Genomic DNA, 13,672 nt, shown 5'->3' with positions numbered 1-13,672 from the left:
ACTAGAGATAGCTTTTTATTAGTTAAGTAGTTTTCCCCCTATTTAGAAGTAAAGATTACAACCTAAGTAGTATTCAAACAGAACCAGGCCTGACTAGCAACTTATCTAAGATTTCTTTCTCACACATCAACTGTTTTCTTCTTAAAAAAAAAAAAGTTTAAAGTTATACTTATTTGCTGTGTGTTTGTGAGTGGAAGTATATGTAAACACTTGACCAAGCCTCATTTTGTGGCGTATAAAGAAGCTTGCAAAAGTGGGTACTCTCCTTCCATCATGTACATATTGGGGATGGAACTCAGGTTGCCAGGCTTGGTGGCAAGTCTTCACTTGCTGAGCCATCTTGCCAGTACTGTTTTTTTATTCTGATGAAGTTTTCAATTCTAGAAAAGTATGGATCCATAACTAATATCCCTGAATACACAAAGATCTTTACTCTCTGAAAATGGGGTTAAAAACAGGCAATTATACAGAACTATGATCACCATGTTCAGCCACCTTCAGACATTATCCAGAGGCATATGTAATTTCAGAGATAAGCATTAAAAGAATCTTGTGATTTTTTTTATAAGAAAACTAAAACATCATCAATCGTGAATTATACCATCAGAAAATACATAAACTACTATGAACTTATAAATTTAAAAACCCCTTTAATGTCTTTAGATTAAAATATCAGTGTTATGTGATTAAATATCAAATTAAGATATCTACTATCAAAAGACAAGAATACTATTTCACTGATGCTTATCCCAGTGGCAGAGAAAAAGCCACCAACGGCCCGATATCTAAGATTCTCCAACACTGATCCTAACTCATCTTTCTTACCAAGGACCTTTTAGACCAATCAATTATCATGTAGCTTTCTGTTATCATGGTCATCCAGAATCAAGAGATCTGGCCTGCTTAAAGAAACATCTACTGAGTGAATACCAAAACTTCACATTATTTTCACATTTTCACTTTCTATTAACGGGAAATAAAACTAAACACTCCTTTTGCTTCTTAATGTGCAAAAGGACGGTGTGGGACTATATGCTTTCTAACATTTCTCTTGGTGCTAAGATCCTGTGAGTCCAAGAACTTTCATCATTTTCAGTCTCATCTAAGAAGTACATTTTTCTGATTAACAAATGTGAAAAGTCTAAGAGAATTTTCCTTCACTTCTGTTCTATATCAGTCCTTTTCATAATTAACACTTGGTATTTGTACTAATAACAAATAAAACACTAGCTGTAGTGGCACATATCTACATCGTAATATGCAGGAGGCTATGGCAAAATAACTGAACTTTCTGAACACCCTGGATTAAATAGAAAGACCTATTTCAAGGTAGGGGGAAAAAAGACTCATGAATGTATTAACATTAAGATAATTGAGACAATCTCACATAGCCAAGGTTGGTCTCCTCCTCACTATGTAGCTGGCCTTGAAATGATCCTCCTTCCTCAATCTCCTAAGGGTCTACAAGTATATACCACGATACCCAGGGAAACTCATGAAATCATTTCTTAAATTCAATAAAATTCACTTATTGACACCTGCCTCAGGTTTTAAATTACTATCATATGTAACATACACACACAAATACATTATGGTAAATTATTTTACATAATAGAAAAACATGCCAGAATATTGGGCCTCAGTTATTAAGCAGTTTGCTGAAACAAATTACTGGAATATTCACAGACCTAGAAACATTTGGGAAGTTTTGCTCTTCTATAATCTAAATGCCGTGTTGTACTTACTGAGCCAATGCCATCCATCAATGTTAAGAGTGAAGCTACAACTCTCTTTTCCACTTCACTCTGAGCTCCTTCTCTTTTAGGGCAAAGTGCATCCAGTTCATCAATAAAAATAATTGATGGGTGTCTAAAACAAATCAAATTAAATATGTAACATCTAATTTTAGTGTAAAATTCTAATTAAAATAATATTACATTCCAATTTTATCAATATTAAAAACAAAAACACTAAAATGCTAGATCAAAAAAATCTCAAGAGTAATTCTAACGTAATGTTATCAACCTCATATTCCAGCATATATCTGCCTTCATAACATGCCTCTTTGTGACCTGGGGAAGCAGAAGAGTCAGTAAAAGAGAATAGAGACTATTTCAAAGAAAAAGAAAAAAGTTTCAAAGATTCACAGAAGTAGAGGCAAGATATTTCAAACACATGGATAAAAAGACAGGAGCTAGCCAGGCAGTGATGGCACACGCCTTTAATCCCAGCACTTGGGAGGCAGAGGCAGGCGGATTTCTGAGTTCAAGGCCATCCTGGTCTACAGAGTGAGTTCCAGGACAGCCAGAACTACACAGAGAAACCTTGTCTCGAAAAACAAAAACAACAACAAAAACAAAGAACAACAACAACAAAAAAAGACAGGAGCTATACCAGCAGAGGAAGGAAAAAAAGATAAACCAGCCCCAACCTCCACTCTCAAAGGAAGATTGGTGAAAAGACACAGGCAACAGTTCTACACTTAAGGCCAGAGCTCTCATAAGCCTCAAAGCCATTTGTGGTTTCCAGTGACAGTGATTCTTCTGGCAAATGGGTCAGCAAAGGGAAATTCCATTTTATGTATGACACTATGGGCAAAGGCTGGGCAAAATCTTGAGAAAAATACCTATTATGTGAAACAGACCTAAAGTGAGACAAAGCCCTAGGAGGCAGTTATGCAGAGTCTGAAGCCAAATGCTGACAAGCTCAAGAAGCTCTGCTCTGTCAATGAAGTGCACAGAGAAATATGTAGGCCTACCCAGAATAGAACTTATAAACTTAGAGTACCTCTGGCATGTGATACCATAGCCATAAGCCCAAGTAAACCAATTTATGACATATAATAAAGGCCAGACAGCCTTTGGTCAGCATAATATAAAATGGGGGAAAACTGAAAGCATTTCCTCTAAAACCAGGAACACCAGGAATGTCCTTACCCTTTCCACTCCTTTTCAATACCCAATCATAGGCTTAGCAGTAAGATAAGAAAAATAAAAGGGGCAGCTGGGGCTGTAATGCAGTGGTAGTTGCACTGAGGGTCAATCCTCAGCAACATCAAAAAAGGAAAGGAAAAGTGAAAAAGGAAACCAAAGAGGTGCAAAAAAGTTCCAAATATCCCTAATCAAAGATAACACAATCCTATATATAAGCACCCTGAAAACTACACCATGAAACTCTTAGACATGGTAAACAGTTTCAGCAAAGTAACAATACAAAATCAACATAAAAATCTATACAGTAACACACTTACCCAGAGAGAGATTAAGACAAATAATCCCATTCACATCTATTCAGTTGCTTAAACAAAGGACAAAATCAACCTAAGAACAGATCTAACCAAGATGGTGAAAAAATCCTCTACAAGAAAACATGAAGATACTGACAAAAGAAGATAAAGAAGATGAGAAGACAAAGACCTCCAATGCTACGGAATGACAGTTGATACTATAAAGATGGTTACAAAAGTCACTAAAAGCAACCTATAGATTTAATGTACTTCCTATCAAACTCCAGTGACATTCTTTAGAGACAGGAAAAAACAAAAAACAAAAACAAAAACAAAAACCAACACATGTCAGAAATCCTACAGAAAAACAAGACTCCACTATAGTAAGCTTTGAATGTCAGCTTGACATTACCCAGAATCACCTTAGAATTACAGTGAGAAACTATCTATGAAGTTAGTCTACAGGCATGTCTCTGAGAACTCTGCTTTAAGGTAACTGATAGAGAAGACACCAGCCCCCATATGTTCCCCACATATTCTGAACCGTTAGGGGTGGGAAATGCAAGCTGGGCACAAGCAAGCAATCACCATGCATGTACTCATTTCTCTCTGCTCCTGACTGTGGATTTGATGAGAGCAGCTGCTTTAAGTTCCTACTGCCTTGACTTTCCCACAACAATGGACTATAACTAGAATTGTGAGCTAAGAAAGAAACCAAAACCTTACCCCATTTAGTTGCTTTCAACTAGAGTATTTTTAGCAACAGAAATAAAATTAAGGCAGACCCCCTTAGCAAGCAGAGTATTACGTCCAAAGTCACAGTAAGCAGAAAGAGGAGCTGGAGCTACCAGTTTCTGACTTCAAACTACTGCAGAACCACAGTAAGAAAAACAGCACAGGGGCTTGAGAAGGCTCTGCAACTCAGATGAACTGGGTTTGATTCCCACACCACATGGAGGTTCACAACAGTCTCTAATTCTAGTTCTGGGGGATCCAATGCCCTTTTATGGCCTCAACAGGCACTGCATGCATGTGGTGCACAGACGTTATCTGCAGGCAAAACACCCATACACATAAAAATAAATCTTGAAAAACAGAAAACCTCAGCATAGTACTGACACAAAACACACACAGACTAATGGAATAGAATAGAAGACACAGAACAGCCATGTAATTTTTAACAAAAGTGTCTAAAACAGTCACGGCAGAAAAAAGGCTGGGAAAGATACTGAAAAAAGTAAATATCCACATATAGAATGAAGATAGACCCATATTTCTCACACTATACCAAAACATATGCAAAGGTTACAAGACTTTCCTATAAGACTAGAACACTGAAACTACTAAAGAAGGATGCAGTCTTGGCAAAGACACTTTGGAAATGATCCCAGGAACTGACAGGTTTTATGTCATTTAGTAGTTCTTTATCAAGCACTAGACACAAATAGATTAGATAACATTTCCTTAAAACTCCCATCAGTCTCTAAGGCCATCAATATACTATCTGTGTTACTTATCTCTGCATAAAGTGCTACTATTTTACTTAAATAGGGTCTCAGAGATTCCAAAGCATCAAATATTAACAATACCGTAGAGTAGCTTCAGCAAATATCTGGCGTAACCTTGCTTCAGTCTCACCGTAGAATCTATAATGAGGAAGGAAAAAAAAATGTACTCTTATTGTTTATAGATTTTTTCTATAAAAGAGAGTCTGAATTTTCAAGCATTTCTAAAATACTTAAAATTACTTTCAAAATTAGTTTCAAATTCTGTGTGTATAGAATTTATAAAGTAAATTTAGAAGAACATGTATAATCACAAAAACATTTAAAGTATGAGGTCTGGCTAAGCACGTGGGTAAAATCACCCTCAGGAAAAAAGGGCAAATTTAAAATACTCCAAAATAGTTTAATGCATGAAATATCTTGTTGGAATACAACACAACTGTTTTAAGGAGCCACATCTGAACTATATAAACTTAGTAATGTTAACTTTACTTACTGAGTCATATACCTACTTGCTTATAATTTCAGGACCATTAATTACAGAAACATAAGCTCCAACTTCATTAGCAACAGCCCTAGCAATCATTGTCTTTCCGGTACCTGGAGGACCATAGAGTAATAACCCTCTAGGCGCTGGAATTCCTACAAGAAAAAAAAAACAAACAATGCATTCATTATGATTATTAATGTTCTTGCTAAAGTGCCATACAACTTCCAGTGTAAATTATAAATGGGAATTTACCTTGTACTACACTACAAACTAAGAATCATACCTTTCCTCTACTTCCCAAAAAGTGTACTATCTATCGCAAATTCTGAGCCCCATTAGTGACTTTCCTTTTCTCTACAGATCACAAACCAAGGGAATCATGTACATTTTTGGTTTTTGTTTTTTAAAAACAGCCTTTGTCTTGCCCCATCCCAAGTAGCACAATTTAGTAATCAGAACACAATTACTTCCAACTTATATTCTTAAGAAATACAAACATTACTAGCAAATATATAAATCCATGAGTCCCTTTTACAAACATAAAAATTTATGAGAAAGGAAAAAAAAGGGGGTAATACATAAAAAAATATATAAGCAAAGAATTAGGACAGCAACTGTGCAGGAGCAGCTCTGAGTTTCCCAGAAGTTGAAATACTTCCTTAATCACTTGCTTCAAGACAGACACACAAAGAACTACATTTCCTAGTAAGTTTTAACTAAACCATGACTATCTTTGGTTTATTTCCTTAGGCATTATGTTATCTAACATAGCAAGATACTTTTTGAGGTACAGTCCACCAACATTAGATAATATGCTCTCAGAAGATTCACCTGCCACTCACACAACTTAAAAGACCAAATATTGCAAATAAGTCATTTCACTATCATGTCCCAAAGCAATTAACACTTGACTCAAGAAATAAGGACAGAAAGGTTAGAAACTACTTAAGCGTAAAACTAAACATTTTGAGTTTGAACAAAACATGAATACAGAAAACTGAAGGTGATTTACCGTAACTCTTAAAAAGTTCAGGCTGCTTGAGAGGCAATTCAATTATTTCTCTTATTGCTTTCAGCTGACTGTTTAAGCCTCCAATCATGTCATAAGTTACTTTGAACTGACTGTCTTGTTCTTTTGAATTTGTACAAATTTTTCGAAGATTGATTCTTGTTGTTGAAGAAATAAAATAAAAAGTATCAGTATTGCTCTTTGTCCCTGCACTAGCAGGTTTTAGTAGTTTCTCTTCACTGACAGGTTGTGTATTTCCTTCTTTGGATGAGTCAAAACTACACTTAAGACCTGTGCTTTCCTCTAGTCCAAGTCCACTTCCATCCCTAGGGCTCTGTGTGACATCCAACAAAACTTCACCAGCTTTATTCACAGTTCTGTCATTAGTGGGTTTACAGGGAGTACTCTGTGATGATGGGCTCTGAGGTTCTTTCAGATCTAACTGGCTTAGCTGGAAGGATAGATCCACATCGCTGCTTTCCATGCTAGAATGTTCAGAGGCCATTCCCTGGGCATCAGTGCCAGAGGCACTCTGAAGCTTTCCCAATGTTGTGCCATCTGTCCCTTTCACTTGCAACACTTGTAACTTGCAGAGTCGTCCATAGAATGTACAGTATAGAAAGTTGCCTGGTAAAACAATCTTGCCATCTAAAAAACAATTGATTAATATACGTTAGCATAATTTTTCCCAATTAACTTTTTTGTTTTTGTTTTTTTGGTTTTTTGAGACAGGGTTTCTCTGTGTAGCCCTGGCTGTCCTGGAGCTCACTTTGTAGATCAGGCTGGCCTCGAACTCAGAAATACACCTGCCTCTGCCTCTCAAGTGCTGGGATTAAAGGCGTGTGCCACCACCGCCCAGCATCCAATTAACATTTTTAATAGCAACACATTTGCTATTAACAAAACCGGAACACTAATAAAAATAACTGTCACAAAAAATAGAGGGCATATATCACACAGTATCAGCTATATAAAAAAGATCATTCTTTTAAATCCTATAGGTCAGTAAATCATAGCAACAAAAGTCCATATTTACCAAAAAGCTAAATTTAAATGGCATACTCAAACCAACACTGCAATGTTCCTCATTGGAAAATGTATAAGCACAAAGGTTAAAAAGTCTCAGTTCAGGCACTCATGTGGTATACAGACATATGTGCAGACGAACTTTATTACACATACAGTCAAAATATTAAAAGAAGAAAAAATTGTCTCAATTCTAAGGCTGTGGAGATGGCTCAAATAGTAAAGTGCTTGCTGAGCAAACACAAGGACCTGAGCACAGATCCCTAAGTATCTATACAAAACCCAGGTACGCTGAGACAGCCCTGTAATCTCAGCAGAGACAGGAGGATGCCTGTCTAGCTTACCCCATTTACCCCAGATTGGGCTGAAGAATCTTTCTAATAAATCAAGAAGGTAAAGACTGAAGCACCCAATGCCAGCCTCTGGCCTTCATGTACACTCGAGCACAAACGTGCATGCATACAAGCATGTACTCAAGTAGGGAGAGGACTGAAGTCCTGAGTCAATATGTATTGCTGACATGGGCACAGCCATGACAAGGACTTCAAAGCCTCAAACCCAGTGTACATTAGCAAAGCTGTTCCCCATATGGAGCAGGCTCACAAGGATAGCAGAGCTTTCCTGAGGGATTGGGGGTGGTGGTGGAGGGGGTGTCTTAGTGCAACTATATAAAAAAACTATCAACCACAGCTTCCTCTTCCTCCCATATGTTTACAACCTAAGACCAGCAACCTACAGTCTTACTCAGATTAGCTAACTCCTCCCTCTTTGCTATACCTAATAAACATGCTGAGTGTTCCTGTCTGCTGGCAGTAGTGCATGCCACTTCACCAGAGTAAGCATACATGCATCTGACCCCAGTTTTTCTGTACCTGTCTCTTGTGTTTGTCTTTTCTTCATTCCCTCACCCTCAGGTAGAGCATCAGGACTCAAGTCATTGGAACACAATACATGCACATCCCCAAACATTGGGGGGGGGGCAGTCATATACACATACAAACAAAACTTCAGTTCTATCACCAGCTTTGTCTTCAAATAGGTATTGAGAATATCCCCTTAGTCATTTAAAAGATATGTATGATTACAAGCACCTTTTGCTGCTCATTTACCGCTTAAAACTGAGGGAAACAATTTAAAATACTAGTCTCACCTAGTTTTCTCAGAATACAACCAGTCAGTTCTTCTTCATTAATTTCCTTATCTTTGTCACTACAGAAAAAAAACAAACAAACAAACAGAAATCATCATTAGGTACACTAAACCACGAAAAAAGTGCCAAGCATAGTTATATTGTAGACTAATAGAACAATTTTTTGTGAAACCCGAAAACAAATGATTTACACAATTTTGGTACTGACTTATACTTTTCAGATACATATTACTTGCAGGAAAATATCTTCAGTTTGATGCTATAAAAGCTAAGGTCAGGGGCTAAAGAGATGGCTCAGCGGATAAGACCACTGACTGCTCTACCAGAGTACCTGAGTTCAATTCCCAGCAACCACTATAATGGGATATGATGTGTATCTGAAGACAGCAACAGTGTACTCACTGTTATAAAATAAATAAAATGAAAAATAAAAAAGAATTTAAAAACTTAAAAAAAAAAAAAAAGCTAAGGTCAGTGATCTTTCAACACATAGGGTAATATCCATTAGAAGATCATGAAACCATAAAAACTAATCCCATATGAAATGTGAGTATACACTGCAGAGAAATGGTAAATACTGCTTTGTAAAACATTTTCTCATACAAATATATTTCATGTTCAGGTAAAAACACATGTGTATATGTATAGCTATATCCATCTATTTAGATACACACATAAACACACATACTGTACATAAGTTATAATCAGGAGGGTATTTATTTCTGTGTGATGTCAAACACATTTGAAAAACACTTGCCTAAATTAATCATTCCCTTTCTGAACTTGCCTAGCACAGAGAAAGGTTTTTGTTCTTAGCTACTTTCATTCCCTTTATGTAATTTACACATTAGCTCTTCAGAAAAATCAAATCCTACACAGTACATCACCTGAAGAGATACAAACAGGAAAAAAAAAAAAAGTACTGACTGCAATGGAAATTGATTCTGAGAGACTTGTCATAGTAAAAAATAGGGCTCTTATATTTGAATGCTTGGTCTCCAGTTGGTAGAATTGTTTGGGATCTTCCTAGTAATCAGAGTCTCCAACACGAGAGTTGTGTGTAGGAAGTATAGGAAGTGGATCATCTAAAATTACTGCTCTTATTTTTAAAAGCTTGTTCAGGCAAATTCCTTAACATGTCTGATGTTCCTGTTCTCTGCAGCAACACAAACAGAATGTTACCTGAGCTAGTATCACTCACTATCTTTTTTTAGAGATATGTAGCTGTACAAATTCCTCACTGGGAATGGTAAGGTTCTTGAAACTTCAAAGCCCACCCATGACATCTTCCTCTAACAAAGCCATACCTCCTAATCCTTCCCAAACAGTTCTAACAACTGGGGACCAAGCATTCAAATACATTCTTAGTCAAACTACCACACGTATATGCATCTGATATATAAAATGGATTCTCAACATTATATTCTTTACTTTCCCTCTATGCGTTTCAATGTTTATTAAGTGGCTATTTATTTACTTATTTATTTATAGGAAACAGAAGTTTCTTGTCCTTCAAAGTAGGCAGAGGAATAATGCCAAAGCGCAAGGTCAGAAAAAAAAAAAAAGAAAGAAAGAAAGAGAGAGAGAAAGCCAATTTTAACTCAGGACAACTAGAAAATGTTTTTTGGACTCTTACATAAACATGCCCTATAGTATCACTAAGCTGGTATTAATTATCAAAAGGTACTGTTATTAAAGTAAATTTGGGTCCGACTTTCATCAGCAATCAATCTAACTTAAAATGTATTAATTATGTACAAAAGGATAGGTAACACCCTTTATTCACCCTTCAGTAGGAGCTATTTAGAACTATTGGTAGCAACAGCTCTTTGTTTTTACCAGGTTAAATGCTTTTGCTTGAGCTATCAAAATTAACAATTATTTCTTGAGCTGCTTGCAGTGGCACATACCTGTACTCAAAGGGATGAGGCAGGAGTAAACTAGCCTGGGCTTTATAAAGTTAAACTGCCTCAAACCCACAAATAAGTAAAAAACACTGGAGAGATGGCTCAGTATAAGACAGCCGAATGTTCAGCCATAAATGGGACACATCTCTTCTCCTCCCAAGATCATTGTGAAAGAGGTGGGTATAAAGAATGTAAGAGCCAGAGACAGTGGATACAAAGAAGCAGTGTCTTTTGAACAAGACCTGCAAAAACCAAGCCACATCAAATGCCAGCAGAGAGAAGGATCTGGGCACATAATCCCACCCCTAGACCTGGAGCTAAGGAGGAAAACAGCTGTTAGCTGCTAGGAAAATTCAAGTTTTCTATAGAGTGTAGACTCTGGTTAGTTATCCAAGAACATGTGGGCAGCACAAATTAGTCTTGACAGGCTTACAAAAACAAAACAAAACAAAACAAAGTTAGGTGGGCAGGGAATGAGAATCCGGGTCTAAGGGAAGAACATGGCTGAAACACATTGTACTCAGTTCCCCAAAGAATTAACAACAACAACAACAAAAATCTTTAAAAGTTATCAAACTGTTAAGACATTTTAGAAAATGTTGATATCAAAAAGGAAAAATAATCTGTAGTAGTTTTTCAACTAAAGGAACTATTCTAGATTAATTTGTCTGGGTTATGTGGAATACAAATATTGAATGTGCAGACATCCATATTATTTTTCTCTGTTAGCCACTAATCCTTATTTCAACATTTTATTTAGCCTTTAGCAGCAGACTGTGACTCAATGTAGACTTAGTTCTTTATCTTGCTAAAATATTTCCATAGGGTTATTTCTCATTAAGAAAATAATTTTATATGCTTAATTATAAAAGTATTTGACATGTTCATATTGGAATAAATATGCTTCATTGGCAAAGAGAAAAAAACCCATTTCATATCTAGTCACAATATGCTGCTACTCTTGTGATAACTTTAAGTGCCCTAATTTAACTGCAAGTTAAGATGAAACATTGCTGTATATTCATCAGTTACACTCCCTTCCATTTAAAATGTCAGGGATACTTAACAGAGTTCCTTATCCATGATTATATCCACCCATTCGTCTTATGCTATCTTACATAGTAGATGACTAACATATGTGACTATCATGGACTCAAAATGTAGCTGTTAATGGGATTAATAGTATGTGAGATTTCCATCCCAAATACAAAGAAGAAATTTCCCAGTATCTACAGGCAGCATCAGATGGATCATCAAAGGCCAGAATGGGCTATATATAATATAGGAAGACCTTGTCTAAAACAAACAAATGATCTAGAAAAAAAAAGGGGGGGTGGTAAAATACCTTCCCAGTAGCTTTTAAAAATTATGTATTAAAATAATATTTTACATATAGTGGGCTAAATAAAACTTGTAACAATCCATTTCATCTGTTTAGAAAAAGCAAAATCACTGGGCGGTAGTGGTGCATACCTTTAATCCCAGCACTCAGGAGGCAGGCGTAGGCAGATCTCTGTGAGTTTCAAGGCTAGCCTGGTCTATAAAGCAAGTTCCAGGATAGCCAAGATTACACAGAAAAACCCTGTCTCAAAAAAAAGGGGGGGAAAAAAAAAAAAGAAAGAAAACAAACAAACAAAAAACTAAAATTGAACACATTTGTACCTCTTATTACATTCCTTTTTTAAAAAAGACCTAATTATCTTATGTGTATGAGTGCTTTGCTAGCATGTCATGTCTATGCACCACATTTGTAGCTAATAGAGGGCATTGGATTCAACTTTGGAACTAGAACTATGGATGACTGTGATCCATCACGTGGGCGCTGGGAACTAGACCTGTGTCTCTGCAAGAACAAGGACTCTTAACCAATAAGCCATATCTCCAACTCCATCTTAATACACTTCTACTGGGCAGCTTTGAGTTAGACAGTCACCAAAGAAAAGGGACAAACCTCAGCGCCAAGTCCATTTCCTGAGCCTGAAGCACAGCACCCAAAAGAGGCTGGACCTGGATGGTCTCACCAGCTCTCACACCCACATTCTTCTGTGCCATTTCACTCAGGCCAACCTTGCCTCCAGGAAATCCTGCAACTGGCCAGGCTGTATAAACCTATCCAGAGAAAGAAAACAGCAATATTAGAAAACCAGTATATATGATGCCAAATTTATATATTACATGTTAAGCACATCTAATACATAAAACATTATTTCCAAACAGTATCTGATGCAAATTGTTATGGGATAAATTGCAGTTCAAAAAAAGCCATAAAATTAAATCTTATGTAAGTTCACCAATTATTTGTAATGAACTATTACATTTTCTGTGAAGATCACAAAAGAGTTCATAGTGAGATGAGGGAAGGCAGATTTTTAAAGGCAGACAAAGACATTAATAGACGGTAAGGTAAGAAGCAAAGGAGAAAATATTAAAAGCAAGGTAACTTATAATGCAGGTAACCTGGTACTTCATATCCTTGATGCACTGCCAACAGTATAGTTCTCTTTAATGCCTGGATCTTGGAACTGGAGATGGCTTTGTCTGTAAAGCACTTGCTATGCAAGTATGAGGATCTGAGTGTGACCTCCAGAACCAATAAAAAAGGCCAACCATGTGGCTCACACTTGTAATCTCAGTGCTGAGGAGACAGACAGTATGTTTCTGGAGCATACAAACCAAACACCACAGACGTATCTATGAGTTCCAGGCCAAGTAACAGACCCCAGCTCAAAGAGCAGGGAAAGTGGGGCCTAAGAAACATCTGAGGTATCTATAGGTATATGAAGACATGTATACAAACATCTCCCACAGATGAAATAAGTTAAAAAAAAAAAAAAGTTAGGGCAGAGGCAGGAGTTGGTAACAGGACAGAGAGCCAAGCAGCTAAAAATCTGGGAAAAATTCTGGTCTTGGAAGTCTTCAAATTCCATATGACATCAAGAGAAAGAAGTATAGCCAAACCTAGGAGAATAATAAATATTTGTATGAAGGGCAGGTGCTCTTCTTACCTCAAAAATCCCATTTCTGCAGAGAAATATATTTAGCAGATTAGAGAAACAGAACGGGGAGGGATATGCATCACTAACTCCTTGAGGAAAAAAAGACCCTTTCTCTGGTATTTGAGTGACTACTATGAACGTGACAGTCGTGATGCCTTAATTATGTATATATGCATATGTGTGGTGAGAGGGTATGTGCTAGAGTTATAGGCGACTGTGATACCTGACGTAGGTGCTGGGAACTGAGCTCAGATCCTTTGGAAGAGCAAACAGTACATTCGTAACTGCTGAGCCACTGCTCTAGCACCCGTATGACTGTCTTTTATAATACACAATTTTTTGTGGGGTTTTTTTTTTTTTGAG

The 13,672-nt window shown here is 36.8% G+C and overlaps 1 protein-coding gene across 6 annotated transcripts in view; it reads right to left on the bottom strand.

Moving 5' to 3' along the window:
• The window catches only part of Spata5 (spermatogenesis associated 5), a 159,194-nt gene that overhangs the window by 140,586 nt on the left and 4,936 nt on the right, over positions 1-13,672 (bottom strand). For 5 of the 6 annotated variants that reach the window (XM_030252736.1, NM_001310473.1, NM_001163511.2 and 2 more), the window contains exons 3-8: positions 12,265-12,422; positions 8,407-8,465; positions 6,234-6,878; positions 5,244-5,373; positions 4,816-4,872; positions 1,746-1,869 (exon numbers count right to left, since the gene is read on the bottom strand). In XM_030252736.1, the coding sequence (XP_030108596.1) occupies positions 1,746-1,869; positions 4,816-4,872; positions 5,244-5,373; positions 6,234-6,878; positions 8,407-8,465; positions 12,265-12,422 (1,173 nt within the window). Of the gene's footprint in view, positions 1-1,745; positions 1,870-4,815; positions 4,873-5,227; positions 5,374-6,233; positions 6,879-8,406; positions 8,466-12,264; positions 12,423-13,672 lie in introns of all 6 variants that reach the window. The other variant, XM_017319673.1, reaches the window with a different exon arrangement.

This window comes from Mus musculus, chromosome 3, assembly GCF_000001635.26.
Source record: "Mus musculus strain C57BL/6J chromosome 3, GRCm38.p6 C57BL/6J".
In the NCBI taxonomy this organism is placed as follows: Eukaryota; Metazoa; Chordata; class Mammalia; order Rodentia; family Muridae; genus Mus; species Mus musculus.
Note: the sequence above shows the minus strand (reverse complement) of the source record. Positions and strands in the feature narration are given on the sequence as shown.